This window comes from Idiotropiscis lumnitzeri, chromosome 2 (genome assembly GCF_059441095.1).
Source record: "Idiotropiscis lumnitzeri isolate Australia: NSW breed Sydney's pygmy pipehorse chromosome 2, RoL_Ilum_1.0, whole genome shotgun sequence".
Classification (NCBI taxonomy): Eukaryota; Metazoa; Chordata; class Actinopteri; order Syngnathiformes; family Syngnathidae; genus Idiotropiscis; species Idiotropiscis lumnitzeri.
The window spans coordinates 15,950,872-15,963,839 of record NC_142392.1 but is presented as its reverse complement, the minus strand read 5'-3'; the positions used below and the strand labels follow the sequence as shown (position 1 = coordinate 15,963,839).

Sequence of the window (12,968 nt, the reverse complement as noted above, 5' to 3'; positions counted from 1 at the left end):
CCTAAGTGTTTTTCTTGGAGGGATGGAGAGATGAAGGTTCTTTTAGCATTGAGGCTTTCCATGCAATTGGATTGGCTCATGTGTCGAAGCTTCAGAGGTAGTTCAAGCCCCTCTGGCACCCCCAAGTGGACATAAAGTATATCGACATGCAAGGAAGAGGTTTTCTCGTGCACAATTTTTGATTAGGATTGTACTCAATATCACATGAAATTTCAGTAATTGACATTTTATTGTTGTGGATAAAAAATGTACTCACAAATTTTGTATCCCTTTCGTTTTTATTCAGTTTGTTTCTCTGTTTTTTTCAGATCCATGCATACGCCTTCAAAGCAGCAAAAAGTTGACTGAACGCCCTGTCCTCTACCATAGAGAAGAGCAGGAAATCCTGGATGACCATGTCAACCAAAGCATACATCACTCCATGTAATAATTACAAAATTGAATCAAACTTGCGTTGGAAAAACATTTGATATGGTACTCAGACAGGCGATCAAGGTTGCAAATCCAAATTAACCTACAAAACAGTGATTTTTTTTTTTTTTCAAATTAGCCCATTTCCAATCAGTAACATGTATTGTTTTTTACAAAGTAGTTTTTGTTGTTGTTGTGGAGGCTATGTCGATAGCAGTGTGTGTCAGTCTTGACTGTTAATCAGGTGGTTCAGATTTTTTATCTTACTGGAGCCTGGGGCGCCGGCCAGAGCGCCACTTCGCGGCCGGGTTGTTTGGAAGGGCAAATGGTGCAGGATGGCGGAATAAGGAGGAGGCAGGTGGCTGCTTTAAGCAATTTATCCAACAGTTTGGCAATTAACATCCAAATTCACAACAGTGTCCATTAAAGTCCATTACAATGTGTCCCTTTTGTGTGGTTTCCTGCCGTGGAGGCCACTAGGTGAAACGTCGAGTGGTTGGATGAGTCTTGTGTGTTTGGGTGTCCGTAGTTATGGATATATGTCAAACAGGGCTGGCAATAAGGATTATATATGGCCTGGAGATGTGTATGTGTGGTCTCTAAACAGGGAGAAATAAACCAAAATAAGCAACTACACATAGAAAGTTAAATATGCTTATCCATTTGACATCAAGCAGGTAAACAAGCCGAAATAACATACGCGAGCATACAACGTAGCGCCAGCTAATGCTAACCGCATTCACTCGTTGGTAGCAGGAGGAAGTCTTAAGCTTCGCCGTCAGAAGAAAGATAAACACTGAAAGGCAACGCGACTCACCTCACATGGACGCACACTCGAGATTGGCACATTTTCAGCTCAGAGGAAAACACACGGATCAAATCACGAACTTCTATCGGCGGCACACTTTAACTTCGCCGTAACTGCTCCGACTGGTCGCACTCTCGCCCTGTCCCCCTCTCTCTCTCTCTCTCGACCGCGGCGCCGGAGCGATGAAGGACCCCGCCTAGCTGTCCGAACACTGCCTGCATAAAATAAGGAAATATGAGTCTTTTGTACAGTTGTTGTATCCCATCTCTTTATAGTAACAAATAATCCCATTAAAATTTGATTTGATCCTGATGTAGTTTTTTTTCATTACGTTTTTCGTAGTAATAAGATCAAAATGTTCAGGGAAAACTCTCTTATCATTCTGAATGGCTCCTTAACAGTGATATTAATCAACAAGCGAATTACAACCTGCTCACAAAACGTGCCCAAATCCTCACAAAAGGGAAACCTCCGCGACGTTTTGTTGCTGTTTAAATCAGAAACTGCGCTTGTTGAAGCGCTTCCTGAACCGGTCACGTGGTACTGCCGGTTTCGCGGCTTCGGACGTCATCACCTACGTCACTCGAGCATTTTCTCGGTGCGCGCTTCAAATACCTCACGTATCGGAGTCTCGACACAGAAGACACATTACTATTTTTTTCACTCCCGTCAGATAATCATCACAAGTCTCGAATCTTCTTACACAGCTGACATTTATTAATTTGTCACCGTCAAACTATAAAACATACAAAAAATATAAATATACAACTGCAATATACAATATTTACAAAGATAATGAAAAGAAAGCACAGCAACACCATCAAGTGTAAACATAGTTGTTAGCAGCAAAACATACCTCGATGACTGCACAATAATTCTGAGGGGAATGAGCTTCAAATGCTGGCAGAAAAGTCACTTCAGAAACTGACAATTAGAACGGAAAATATTAACCATTGCCACTATAGACACAAAACCAGCAGGATATTAACCTGTAATCTTACAGGGGAAAGTTTACCTTCTTATTCAGCCGACCAAACAGACTCAGCTTGTCAATCATGTCCGACGGCACTTGCCTTGCCACGTAAAGAGCGCATGAGTATGAACAGTGCAACTCTCAAACACGTCCCCGGAGCAACAAACAATATAATTACTTTCCTATTGTTCCATGTACAAACGATTCACAAATAGGAAAAGAAAACTTGCATGACAACTATACACAAATTATCAATAAAGTCAACTTGCCAATTGTTTGATGAATAATAAAATTATAATAAATTAAATGACAAATAATATTTTGGCAGTTAAAATTATCTCGGTTGTGCTCGTCCGTCACTCGTGACTTTTGAGCAGCCGTGTCTGAATAACGTTTGCATTTGATTTCCCACTCAGCAGTGACGTTAAGTGCCATAACAGTCAGCTCGCGCAGTGGGGGCTGCAGACAAAGCAGTCGCTAATTTGACTCTCGTCTTGTTGCACAAATCCAATCATTTTCACATCGAAGTGATGTCGGCGTAAAAATGTTACCACGTTTGTAGTCCGCGACACGCTTTCCGTCTGGTGCATACTTGAAAACTAAATTACTTTCAAACGCTAGACGTGAAGTTTGGTGGAGCTTCTTCCACTTTAGGTATGCTTGTAACCATGTTGCAACCGCTAGCGAGCTTTTTATTCTTTTCACATTTGTTTGCATCGTCAGTTGAAAGAAAGTCATTGTTTTGTTACACGGGATTTTTACATTGTCACTTCATCAATCATTTTCTTGAAATTAACCCATTCGAACTTTTTGGCGTTGCAGAAAGTTGCGATACTTCACATTCCTGGCACTTCATTTTTCCACAGCATGACATTATTATCTTCCAATAATTACCACAATCACCGTGAACATTGAGATTTTCTTATTGTTACAAAGCTAATCTAGGACAGAAACACAAGTTGGGAGCAATAAGTGATAAAAGAAACCTGAAATTGAGCTAATTTCTCTTCGCACAATGACGGACCAGACCGGAATTGGAAATGCAGACAGCTGGAAGCGGCGGTCGATGACGACGTCACTTCAGCTGGACGCTACTCAGCATCACATACCACACCTCCAGCCACTTGATGCCTTGCAGATCTTCAACTTGGTACGTGTAATTCAGATGGTGGATGTCGTTTAAGGTCAGGCGGAAAGTGTCAGCGTCACACAAGATGACAACCTGGACAGCAACGAGACAAAAAGTCAACTGGCGCTCCTCAGTCAGTAAACATTACAGGTACACAAATGACAAGACTGGATACCGGTCAATCTTATAGCACACGCAGGACAATCAAAAACGCTTCAGCTAAAACCGCTGAATTCCGCAGTTTTAAAAATTGATATAGCCATCCTATTTGTGCCCACTTCAACCTTTGCAAATATTCAAATGGTTTGGATTTGACAGGTTTTAAGACTTATCCTCACAGAGACGCTGACTAGAAAAAGCTTCATGAGGAAAACTTCCAAAATATTGGGCCAACTGTTCTTATAATCTGACAGGTTGTTCAGTTTGGATGACGAGGAAGCGATTGGTGTGACCTTGAACTCGAGTCCGGGTCCAAAGGGGCGCTGGTTGAGAAAGTCCACAGTCTGCTTTTGGCCCCACAAGTCATCCAATTTGGAGTTGAGGATGATGGTCTTGCTTTCAAAGTGGAACGCCAAGCGCAGCGCCGTCGCGTTGTCATTCTCACCGTTGTCGCTGCCGTCGTCGCGCACCAGCAAGTTGACGATGAGCCTGTAGCACAGACACGCAACGAGGTTGTGGTGCACGTAAGAGCCCTTTGTTTTTTTGGAGTGGGGAGCACGGGGGCTATTACTTCTCTGCTTTGGAATTGGCCCGTCCTCTGATGATGATGCGGCGGTTCACGCTGAGACCATCGTTGAGGGCAGCCTTGAAGCCGCCGCTCTGCGCCCACACAGTTGAGAAAAATGACAACTACATGATGAACTTTGTGTACAACTTTTTTCATGGACAAACTGTTTCCCAAGATGTCCCGAAAGAGAACCTATTTTGTGCGTACACTTGGGAAGGTCTTTTACACGCAAAACACATTTTTGTCGCCACAAAACACGTTTTCGTAAATGGTATTTGACATTGCTCCACTTTTTTCCCCCCCACTTCACTCAAGTGGCCGCCTATATAAAGTTTCCCATCTAATAGAAGAAAATCACAAGTCGGCACGCATAAGTCGAGCAGGCGCTTCAGTTTGATGGCTGAAGGTGTCGAATGTTTTTACGACTGATGGACAAAACACAGATTAAAAATTGCACCTGAGCGTTAATAGCACAAACCATCAACTCACCGGGTTAGCAAACATGGCGAGCAGGCAAGAGCATGTGATGTCGTGGGAGGAACACAAGGTCTGATTGGCTGAGCTGGCGCAGATCTCTGGCTCCCAACTGGTCGGCATAGCAGCAGGCAAGGTCGAGCAGGTAGTACGAGGGCAGGTAGTAGGAGGGCTGGTAGTAGGAGGGCTGGTAGTAGGAGGGCTGGTAGTAGGAGGGCTGGTAGTAGGAGGGCAGGTAGTAGGAGGGCTGGTAGTACGAGGGCAGGTAGTACGAGGGCAGGTAGTAGGAGGGCAGGTAGTAGGAGGGCTGGTAGTCGGAGGGCTGGTAGTCGGAGGGCTGGTAGTCGGAGGGCTGGTAGTACGAGGGCAGGTAGTACGAGGGCAGGTAGTAGGAGGGCAGGTAGTAGGAGGGCTGGTAGTAGGAGGGCTGGTAGTAGGAGGGCTGGTAGTAGGAGGGCTGGTAGTCGGAGGGCTGGTAGTCGGAGGGCTGGTAGTCGGAGGGCTGGTAGTCGGAGGGCTGGTTGTCGGAGGGCTGGTAGTCGGAGGGCTGGTAGTAGGAGGGCAGGTAGTAGGAGGACAGGTAGTAGAAGGGCAGGTAGTAGGAGGGCTGGTAGTAGGAGGGCTGGTAGTAGGAGGGCTGGTAGTAGGAGGGCTGGTAGTAGGAGGGCTGGTAGTCGGAGGGCTGGTAGTAGGAGGGCTGGTAGTAGGAGGGCTGGTAGTCGGAGGGCTGGTAGTCGGAGGGCTGGTAGTAGGAGGGCTGGTAGTAGGAGGGCAGGTAGGAGAAGGGCAGGTAGTAGGAGGGCAGGTAGTAGGAGGGCAGGTAGGAGAAGGGCTGGTAGGAGTAGCAAGCAATGTGGGATATGCAGGACAGGTGAGGTCAGGACATTTTCTGCAAGTGAGGTCAGGACATTTTCTGCAAGTGGGAAGAGTTATCGGGGTCTCATCTGCATGGATACAATTAGAAAAGAGAAACTGTTAGAAGATAAGTAAATGTTGTTTGTCATGCTAGGCCTACTCTTACTTTTAGAGCATGATGGCTTAAATTCTTCGTAAAATACAAGAGTCCGGTGAGAGAGAAGTTGGAAATAACTCTGTTAACTCATTAATGGCATACATTTTCACGAGAGGAAACCCCTCAATTCCAGTGTTTTTCTGGATTTTGACTGATTTTGCGAGGCCAACAGAATACTGTGTTGTAATGCTATAAAAACAAGAAGTTATGACGCAAGAAAAAAAAAAAAAAAGGCTTAGATGTATAAATACGTCTTTGGGAGGCGGGGACTACATTTTTGAAAACGTATGTCTTATGGATTGAATGAGTTCCGCAATCATTTGAAGATATGCGTGAAGAACTGTTTCTGAACTAGCCACTCACAGTGTTGCAAGTTACCACCAAAATGTAAGATTTAAGAATGTGATTTTTCTAACTAATTTCTTACTTGCTTTTTTTAAAAAGTGTGAGGTAGTAAATCTGTGTCACAAGTAAATTCATTACACATAATACAAATAATAAAGCATGAAAACATTTTCTTTACTTGGAATATTTGACAAAAATAATAGTTTTCCGAAGCTCGATTATGCCGAGCGACAAACTCGAAAGTGTGACGTCATACCAAGGGAATATGGCAGAGCTCAGATTAGGCCAGTCAGAAATTGACTCAGAAAGCCAAATATCAAATGAAGACCTGCTTTGTGAACGTGCAGCCAAACCGCAGCTTTGACGATCTCCAAATCGTGTAGTCTGAGATCGCGATTTCCGTGTCGATTTTTTCCAAATTCTAAAAAGGCTTTACATGTTGTAAATCAGTTATTTCATAAACATGTGGTTAAAGGCGTTTTAACTACCGTATTTTCCCGTATTTTCCGGACGATTCATTTATTCATATTATATTGTGTCATTACTCCTTAATTACTGTAAGGCAGGGGTGTCAAACTCAAATACAGTGGGCTGAAAAGTAAAACAGCATTTCACTTTTTAAAAACAGTATCAATGCTTATCTTTTATTGAAAATTATGATTCTATTTTTAATGCAATACAATGTTTAGTTTTTAAAATGACTATTATCATTTACAATGTAAAATGGTATAGTAGTCCTTTGGCCAAATACAATGACACTGCAGGCCAGAGTTTGACACCGCTGCTGTAAGGCATCATTTGTATTGTAATGCGTTACCTCCAACAGTGCAAACCGACACGGCATGTACTCACCCAAGTGACGCTTGCAGACGAACGCCAGGTGACTTCGACATGCGTGATCCTTAACAGAAGCCCTCGTAGTTACAGCACAATTATGAGGGCCCATTTTACCCCAAGTCCTAAAACAGACAAAGTATCAATGCAGAGATGTTGCCAAAGAGCCACAGCAGACAAGGACTCCCCACCAACCCGCCTATACATTTCACACACAAGCCAGTCGGGAAAGGGACTGCTGGAGTTTGAGCACGATTAGGCAACGTCTGCGCCATCGGTAAATACAAGAGACGACTGCTTTTGACGGGCCGTAGTGTCAAGCGTGGACGTTCTGCCATCCCATACAGCAAACAAACGAGCCAGCAAAAACTCGCTTTTGCCTCTTTGACATTTGGAAGTCACAACACGAGCCAAAGACGCCAATTGGGACTTCCTGTTCACCTCAAGAAAATGACTTTGCTCGTGAGAAATGTCAGTGAGGATTGTTTCTTTATGTCTTGCAATGATTTTGTTCATGAAGGAGGGATTTTTCCTGATCTCGTCATGTCATTTTTTTTCCCCTCCGACCTTGTTCTTGTAACACTTGGAAAAATTGGATTGTGCAGTTGCTATTATCATCATCATCAAAACTTGAAATGACAAGTGAGCAGGACTGTAATGCTACTTACGTAGCTCTGTAAAAGTAAAGCGTTCCGTCTGTCCAATGCCAATGATGGGAATTGCCGTCTTTACGCCACAGGCCTATCCAGGCCTGTGGCCCGTGGAAACGCCTAGACAACCAGTGCTGCATAAAAGGGGTTGGAAGAGAGATCAATACACAAGAGTGAAAGAAACAGATAGGCAGAGCAAGAGACAGACTGAGACGGGGGCGGACGTCTTACACGTTCCCCAGGGAACCAGAGGCTGGCCAGGTGGCTTCCCTTGGACAGACAGTGATACTCAGCATCCCACCAAGTCGCCTGCCATGTGGAGAAGTAGTAACAGTGTTGATTGTATTTCAGCCATCCTGACGGACATGTTGACAGCGCTGAAACGACAAGATGAGAAACACGTCAACATCTATGTGTGACCTCTTTCATTGCACATGCAGGAGAAATTGAAAGTCCAATTGATTGTCATGGAATGACCAGGACAGACTTGACATGTTGGTGCATTGTTCTGAGTCATTTCAAGTGCTGCCCTCAGGGAGGCGCTACAAGACAATCAAGGCCGCACGTGATGCAGGGGATTCTTGTTCCTGGAAACCAGTATTATTTTGTACTCATATCACTGTACAGTTTTTTTTTTTTCTTCCAAAAATCAAAACCAGAAACAGAATCAGAATGCCCTATGTTGTCATTGTACTCAGTGAACAACGAGATTGGAGAGCTCCCCCTCTCCAGTGCAATATGAAAAAAAAATGATCCCCCCAAAAAAATAATTAAAGATGAAATAATTCAACAGAAATTAACATGAAATTAAATAATACACATTATGTTGCAGTTCTATAAGGTAAGGGCAGTTTTGTTTCACCGGTAGCGCCTGCCCAATCAAAATGATGGCAAAAATACATCCAATGAAATGAGATGCTCGAGGCTTGACCCGAAAACTCCATTATAGATGCGAACTATATTAGTCAAAGTGAACGAAGTGAATATTTGGCTCACCTGTACAGGTTTTCCATATGGCAATGATGAAAACAAGCGTCGCGACGATTGGCGACCTCATGTTCGGGATTGTGGACTTATGGGCCCAACTCAACTAGAAACGATAATCAGCGAGCAACAACCGACTCACGAGATGGTGCCGAGAAGTGTTCGCAACTTAAATCCTGCCGTGTAACCGCAAAAAATTGGGTGATGTCGTTTCAAAGCCTGGAACAAACGTTGCAATACGTACAAAAGCTTTGATTTCGTTGGTGATGTAATTTCAAAGCTTACAGTATATCTATCTATCTATATCTATATCGATATATATATATATATATATATATATATATATATATATATATATATATATATATATATATATATATATATATATATATATATATATATAACTAAAGAAATATCCACTGCGCTTGATATGAAAACCATTTGTCAGTGTTTTTGGTGACCGTAAAAAGGCTTTCAATACCATGGATCGTATTTGCAATAAAATGCATTTCAAGTTATTTAGAAAATATAAAGCTGGTTTGTTCTGATATATAGCATTTAGTTTATTGTGTGGAAGATGTATTACAGGTGCCGAATGTGGTTTCACAAAAATGAAAAGAATAAAAGTCAGGTTTGATGTAAATACAACTAAATTGGGTGATGATTATTATTTCAAAACTAATTTCATGATATTCAGTAACAGTAGGACAGACATTGGTGCTCAAATTAACATTGATAGTATTGATATTACGAAAGCAAGAGAAACCAACTTTCTGGGTGTTCATCTGAATGAGAATTGGTGTTGCGAATCACATCTGTAGAACACAAAGTTAAAATGATCAAAAACAATAGCTCAGTTATACAACGTAAAGGATACGCTGGATAATAAAGCACTATATAATATTTTATATCACGTCATGATTGATCCCTATCTGACCTATTGCATTGAAATATGTGAAATGACTGCAAAACCTATTTAATAAAAAAGTATTGTTGGCAAACATCGCCATCTGCTGTTAACTTTGAGCAGCAGGGTTTCTTCGACGAGCTAGACGCAAAAGTCACGAACATTTATGTATAATAACGTTTAAAACTACATTTTGGGGGGGAAAACCGTCTTCAACGCTAATATTTTTTTTTACGACCTTAAGCTTGAAAGCTTGACCCAACCTTTCCAATGACTGGCCTGTGACGTCATCAACGCGCGACGGAAAAGAACTGTCCTTCGCTTATGTTCATGCCGTAGCCTCGTACGCCTTGTAAATGTACACCGTTTGTGGTCTATATGTAAAAACAATAGATTTATGTTGGACTATATCCCCTCAAATTTGATCGTGTGAGTATTCAGCAGCTAACGAACAATTATTCGTTCCACACACTGATCGTGTGCTAAATGTCCTGTTTGTGCTCATTTATACTCGTAGCATCATGTAATTCCTTAATACAAAACAAACAAACACGTGTTTACCTTTTCTGATTCCCTCTATCCACAGTCAAGAGGCGATGGCAGCTCCAAACGCAGTAGAACGAAAGACTTGCTGGGATGCCAGGGATTTATTATGGAAATGTCTGGATGACAACAATGACAAGGTTGCATCCTGCCAGAGCTTCCAAAGTGATTTTGAATCAAAGTGTCCTGCTCAGTGGGTAAACTACCCCCCCCCCCTTTTCCTTGTCTTGCAAAGCCATTTTTTTGTCATTGTCTTCAGTGTCATTTTTAATACAAATCTTTGCTTGCAGGTCAAGTATTTCGGTAAAAGGAGGGACTTCTTGAAATATAAAGAGAAGATGCAAACAGAGGGGTTCACACCTTCTGAAGGCCCCCGGCAACCCTCCTAATCCCTAAAATAGATTAAAAAAAAATTGTCACATTCAGGCCTCGAGGACTTGCAATCATTTCATATTCTAGTTGATTATGATTTTCAAATATATTATTGTGAATAAAGCTTCAAGTTGCATTGTGTGTCCCTTGTGACCATGCACACATTTGAAGGAAAAAAATAACAATAGATAGTGGTTGAAAGTATTTTATTCTTGTGCACGTATTTGGTCTTCCTAACTCTCATGTCTGCAAATGTACAGAACCAGCTCTTTATGTTACAAGTCTGTATGTATTTACAAAAATAGGCAAATCCACTGAGTTGCACTCAGCGCGACAACTTGAATAAATTACAAAGAAAAGAATACATGTATAGTAGTATATAGTCTTGGTGATTCTGCCTATGAGATAATTTTGCTTGAGCTGGATGATAAAGTCCCACATTCCACTGTGTAAAGATATAAAACACCTTTTACGTTTTTTTTTTTTTTTTTTTTTGCGAAGTACATGTTCTGAACATGATGTTCGTACTTTTATCTTAATGGAACATTGATGATCATAAAATGCAAATATGTGCGCTCATCCTTTGTACACAAAGACTCCTTCACATCTCCGAGACAACATTCATCCATGAGCAGCTTATTATTCAACAGTAAAACATTTGAGTTTTTTTCCTAAAATTGATCTGCTGTGACTCCAAAAGTCCTTGCCTCGTTTCCACGGAGTGACTTAGGATTTTTTTTTTTCCTTCCTCAAGATTGCATCGACCTTTATAGGGAAAACATGCACCTTTGTATTTGATTCTTTATCATGTAATCTTGTCATGACATTTCTTCAAAAAAAAAATCTCTGTTCTCCCCCATGACGTACTGTACAGTAGAGGGAACTTTGAAATGTCATCATGCAGTGACAGTAATTACATACATTTAAGGATATAAAATATATATATATTACAGCTTTCATTGTGAATTGTAGATTTCCACCATCAGCAGCTTCGCCTTCCCTCAATCCAATTTCTTCCCATAAGTTCAGTCAAGACTTCATGTCGCTCCCTCTATAGAAAGACTAGAACACTCACTCTGTGGACGGCTCGTTTTTGGAAGACGGAGACTATAAGCTGCTGGTGACGTTTGCAGCCACTGCCCAGGCTGGAAACTCTGTCAAATTAAAGAGGGGAATCCCCCACGTGGTGATGGCCAACATCACCACGGCAACGCCGATCAGGTTCACCCCGAAGCCTGCTTTCACCTGGTGGTTGAAAAAGAGATGCATATACGCAAAGCTTTATTGAGCTAAGGTAGATTCTGTATTGGGGGTTAAAGAAAAAAAATCACGTCATAGGAAGGAGCTATGGATGAATTATGTGGCTTCGACACTTAATCCTTTGCCAAGACTTACAAAATCCAACTTTTCATTCCATAAAAGCCTCCCAAGCCTTCTGGTGCTGGCAGGTGTGCGAGCGCATGTGATTTGGGGAATGTGCGAGTGCGGCGTACCATGTCGCTGATCTGCAGGTGTCCATAGCTGAAGACGATGGCGTTGGGGGGGTTCCCCACTGGAAGCATGACCCCGAATGACACGCACATAGTGGAGGGGATTAAAGTGTGCAAGGGGTTGATGCGCAGAGTCTCGGACTGCGAAAAGACAGTCAGAGGAAACAGCAATTTCAAATATTTGTTGATGCATTAACTCCAGAATCTACGGAGGACTGAAAGTGCCAAAATGAAATAAATTAATTAAAAATTGTCATCAATTAATTAAATGTTTCAGTTATTAATTAAATGTGGAATTAAATAAAGAAACGTCTTTAACTAAATTATCAATGATTATATGAAAAAAAAAAATCTGATTATTTCTGTATTTAATTCATCATGTATGGATTTAATTATTTCGTGGTCCCGCGTTGTTGTGTTTCATGAATTAATTTTATCGGTCAAACTCGCCCGTCAAAGTTAGTGGGCGGGGCTAAACGCAGACAAACTCAAATCTTGTCTTAGTTGTTGCTTTGGCCAGAAATGGTTGCAAACATGGCGGCGACGACGATGGAGGCCTTTCATGAGATCCCTTGATTGAGCGGTCGAGACTTGTATTTAAAACCAATGTAGAGGTGAATTGCATCACTCAATCTATCGGAATATTTTCACTAGTCACTCGGTTGGCATCAACCCATTAATCTGGAATTGATTTGCCTTGACTTGATGTGCAGCCCAACGAATCAGGTGTTAGGACCTGCCCACCAAAATTTTGATGGGCAAGTTTGACAGATAAAAATAATGAATGAGACCGTGAAATAATTAATTAAATACAGAAATAATTATGTAGAATTTTGTTTGCGTATAATCATTGATCATTTAATTAATGACACATTTATTTATTTAATTCCACATTTAATTAATTAACTCATTCACTATCAGCCGAGTAAAAAAATGGATCTTTGACGTATTTAGCCGTCAATGGCACTCAATGAGTTAATGACAATTAAACACTTCACAGTGTATTTATTTATTTAATTTTGCCACTTTCAGTCCTCCGCACGAATTATCATCGAATGTGTTTTCAAACTCATGTTGAGGCGGAACGTACTAGTGCGGAGAGAATCGGCAGGAAGACAGTGAGCGTCGCCGGGTTGGAGGCGAACTCGGTGACCGCCGACACCAGCAGGCATGCGAGCAGGGTGTCCTGTTGTGTGTTTGTGTTTGGTTTTGCCCAGCTGGGGTGAGGGCGTTTCCTTCCAGCGCTTCGTTCCGGGTCAGGTCGTCATGGAGAGACGCGCCCACCCGTCACGCACCTGTCACTCGTCAT

General features: G+C 41.9%; 3 protein-coding genes across 5 annotated transcripts; 1 reads left to right on the top strand and 2 right to left on the bottom strand.

Moving 5' to 3' along the window:
- Positions 1-1,913: 1,913 nt before the first annotated feature.
- On the bottom strand, positions 1,914-4,897 carry LOC148341801 (grifin-like). Of its 3 annotated transcripts, XR_015839880.1 has the most exons (6): positions 4,538-4,897; positions 4,052-4,140; positions 3,774-3,969; positions 2,235-3,414; positions 2,076-2,143; positions 1,914-1,955 (listed from the first exon to the last, which is right to left on the bottom strand). XR_015839880.1 is itself a non-coding variant. In XM_088282630.1 (4 exons), exons 1-4 carry the CDS (start codon positions 4,643-4,645, stop codon positions 3,268-3,270), a joined length of 540 nt encoding a protein of 179 aa, XP_088138756.1. In that variant the 5' UTR covers positions 4,646-4,897; the 3' UTR covers positions 1,914-3,267. The 3 variants fall into 3 exon arrangements, 1 of the variants encoding a protein (XP_088138756.1); XR_015839879.1 differs by having other exon boundaries at positions 1,914-2,143; XM_088282630.1 differs by having other exon boundaries at positions 1,914-3,414.
- Positions 4,898-9,534: 4,637 nt separating this feature from the next.
- Positions 9,535-10,305, top strand: LOC148341800 (cytochrome c oxidase assembly factor 6 homolog). The gene is made up of 3 exons (XM_088288267.1): positions 9,535-9,683; positions 9,841-9,994; positions 10,088-10,305. The coding sequence occupies exons 1-3, from the start codon at positions 9,652-9,654 to the stop codon at positions 10,184-10,186; spliced, it is 285 nt and encodes a 94-aa protein (XP_088144393.1). The 5' UTR covers positions 9,535-9,651; the 3' UTR covers positions 10,187-10,305.
- A 53-nt stretch (positions 10,306-10,358) lies between these two features.
- On the bottom strand, positions 10,359-12,968 carry LOC148341799 (solute carrier family 13 member 4-like). Its single transcript, XM_088287957.1, has 4 exons — positions 12,955-12,968; positions 12,750-12,876; positions 11,663-11,800; positions 10,359-11,414 (listed from the first exon to the last, which is right to left on the bottom strand). The coding sequence occupies exons 1-4, from the start codon at positions 12,966-12,968 to the stop codon at positions 11,277-11,279; spliced, it is 417 nt and encodes a 138-aa protein (XP_088144083.1). The 3' UTR covers positions 10,359-11,276.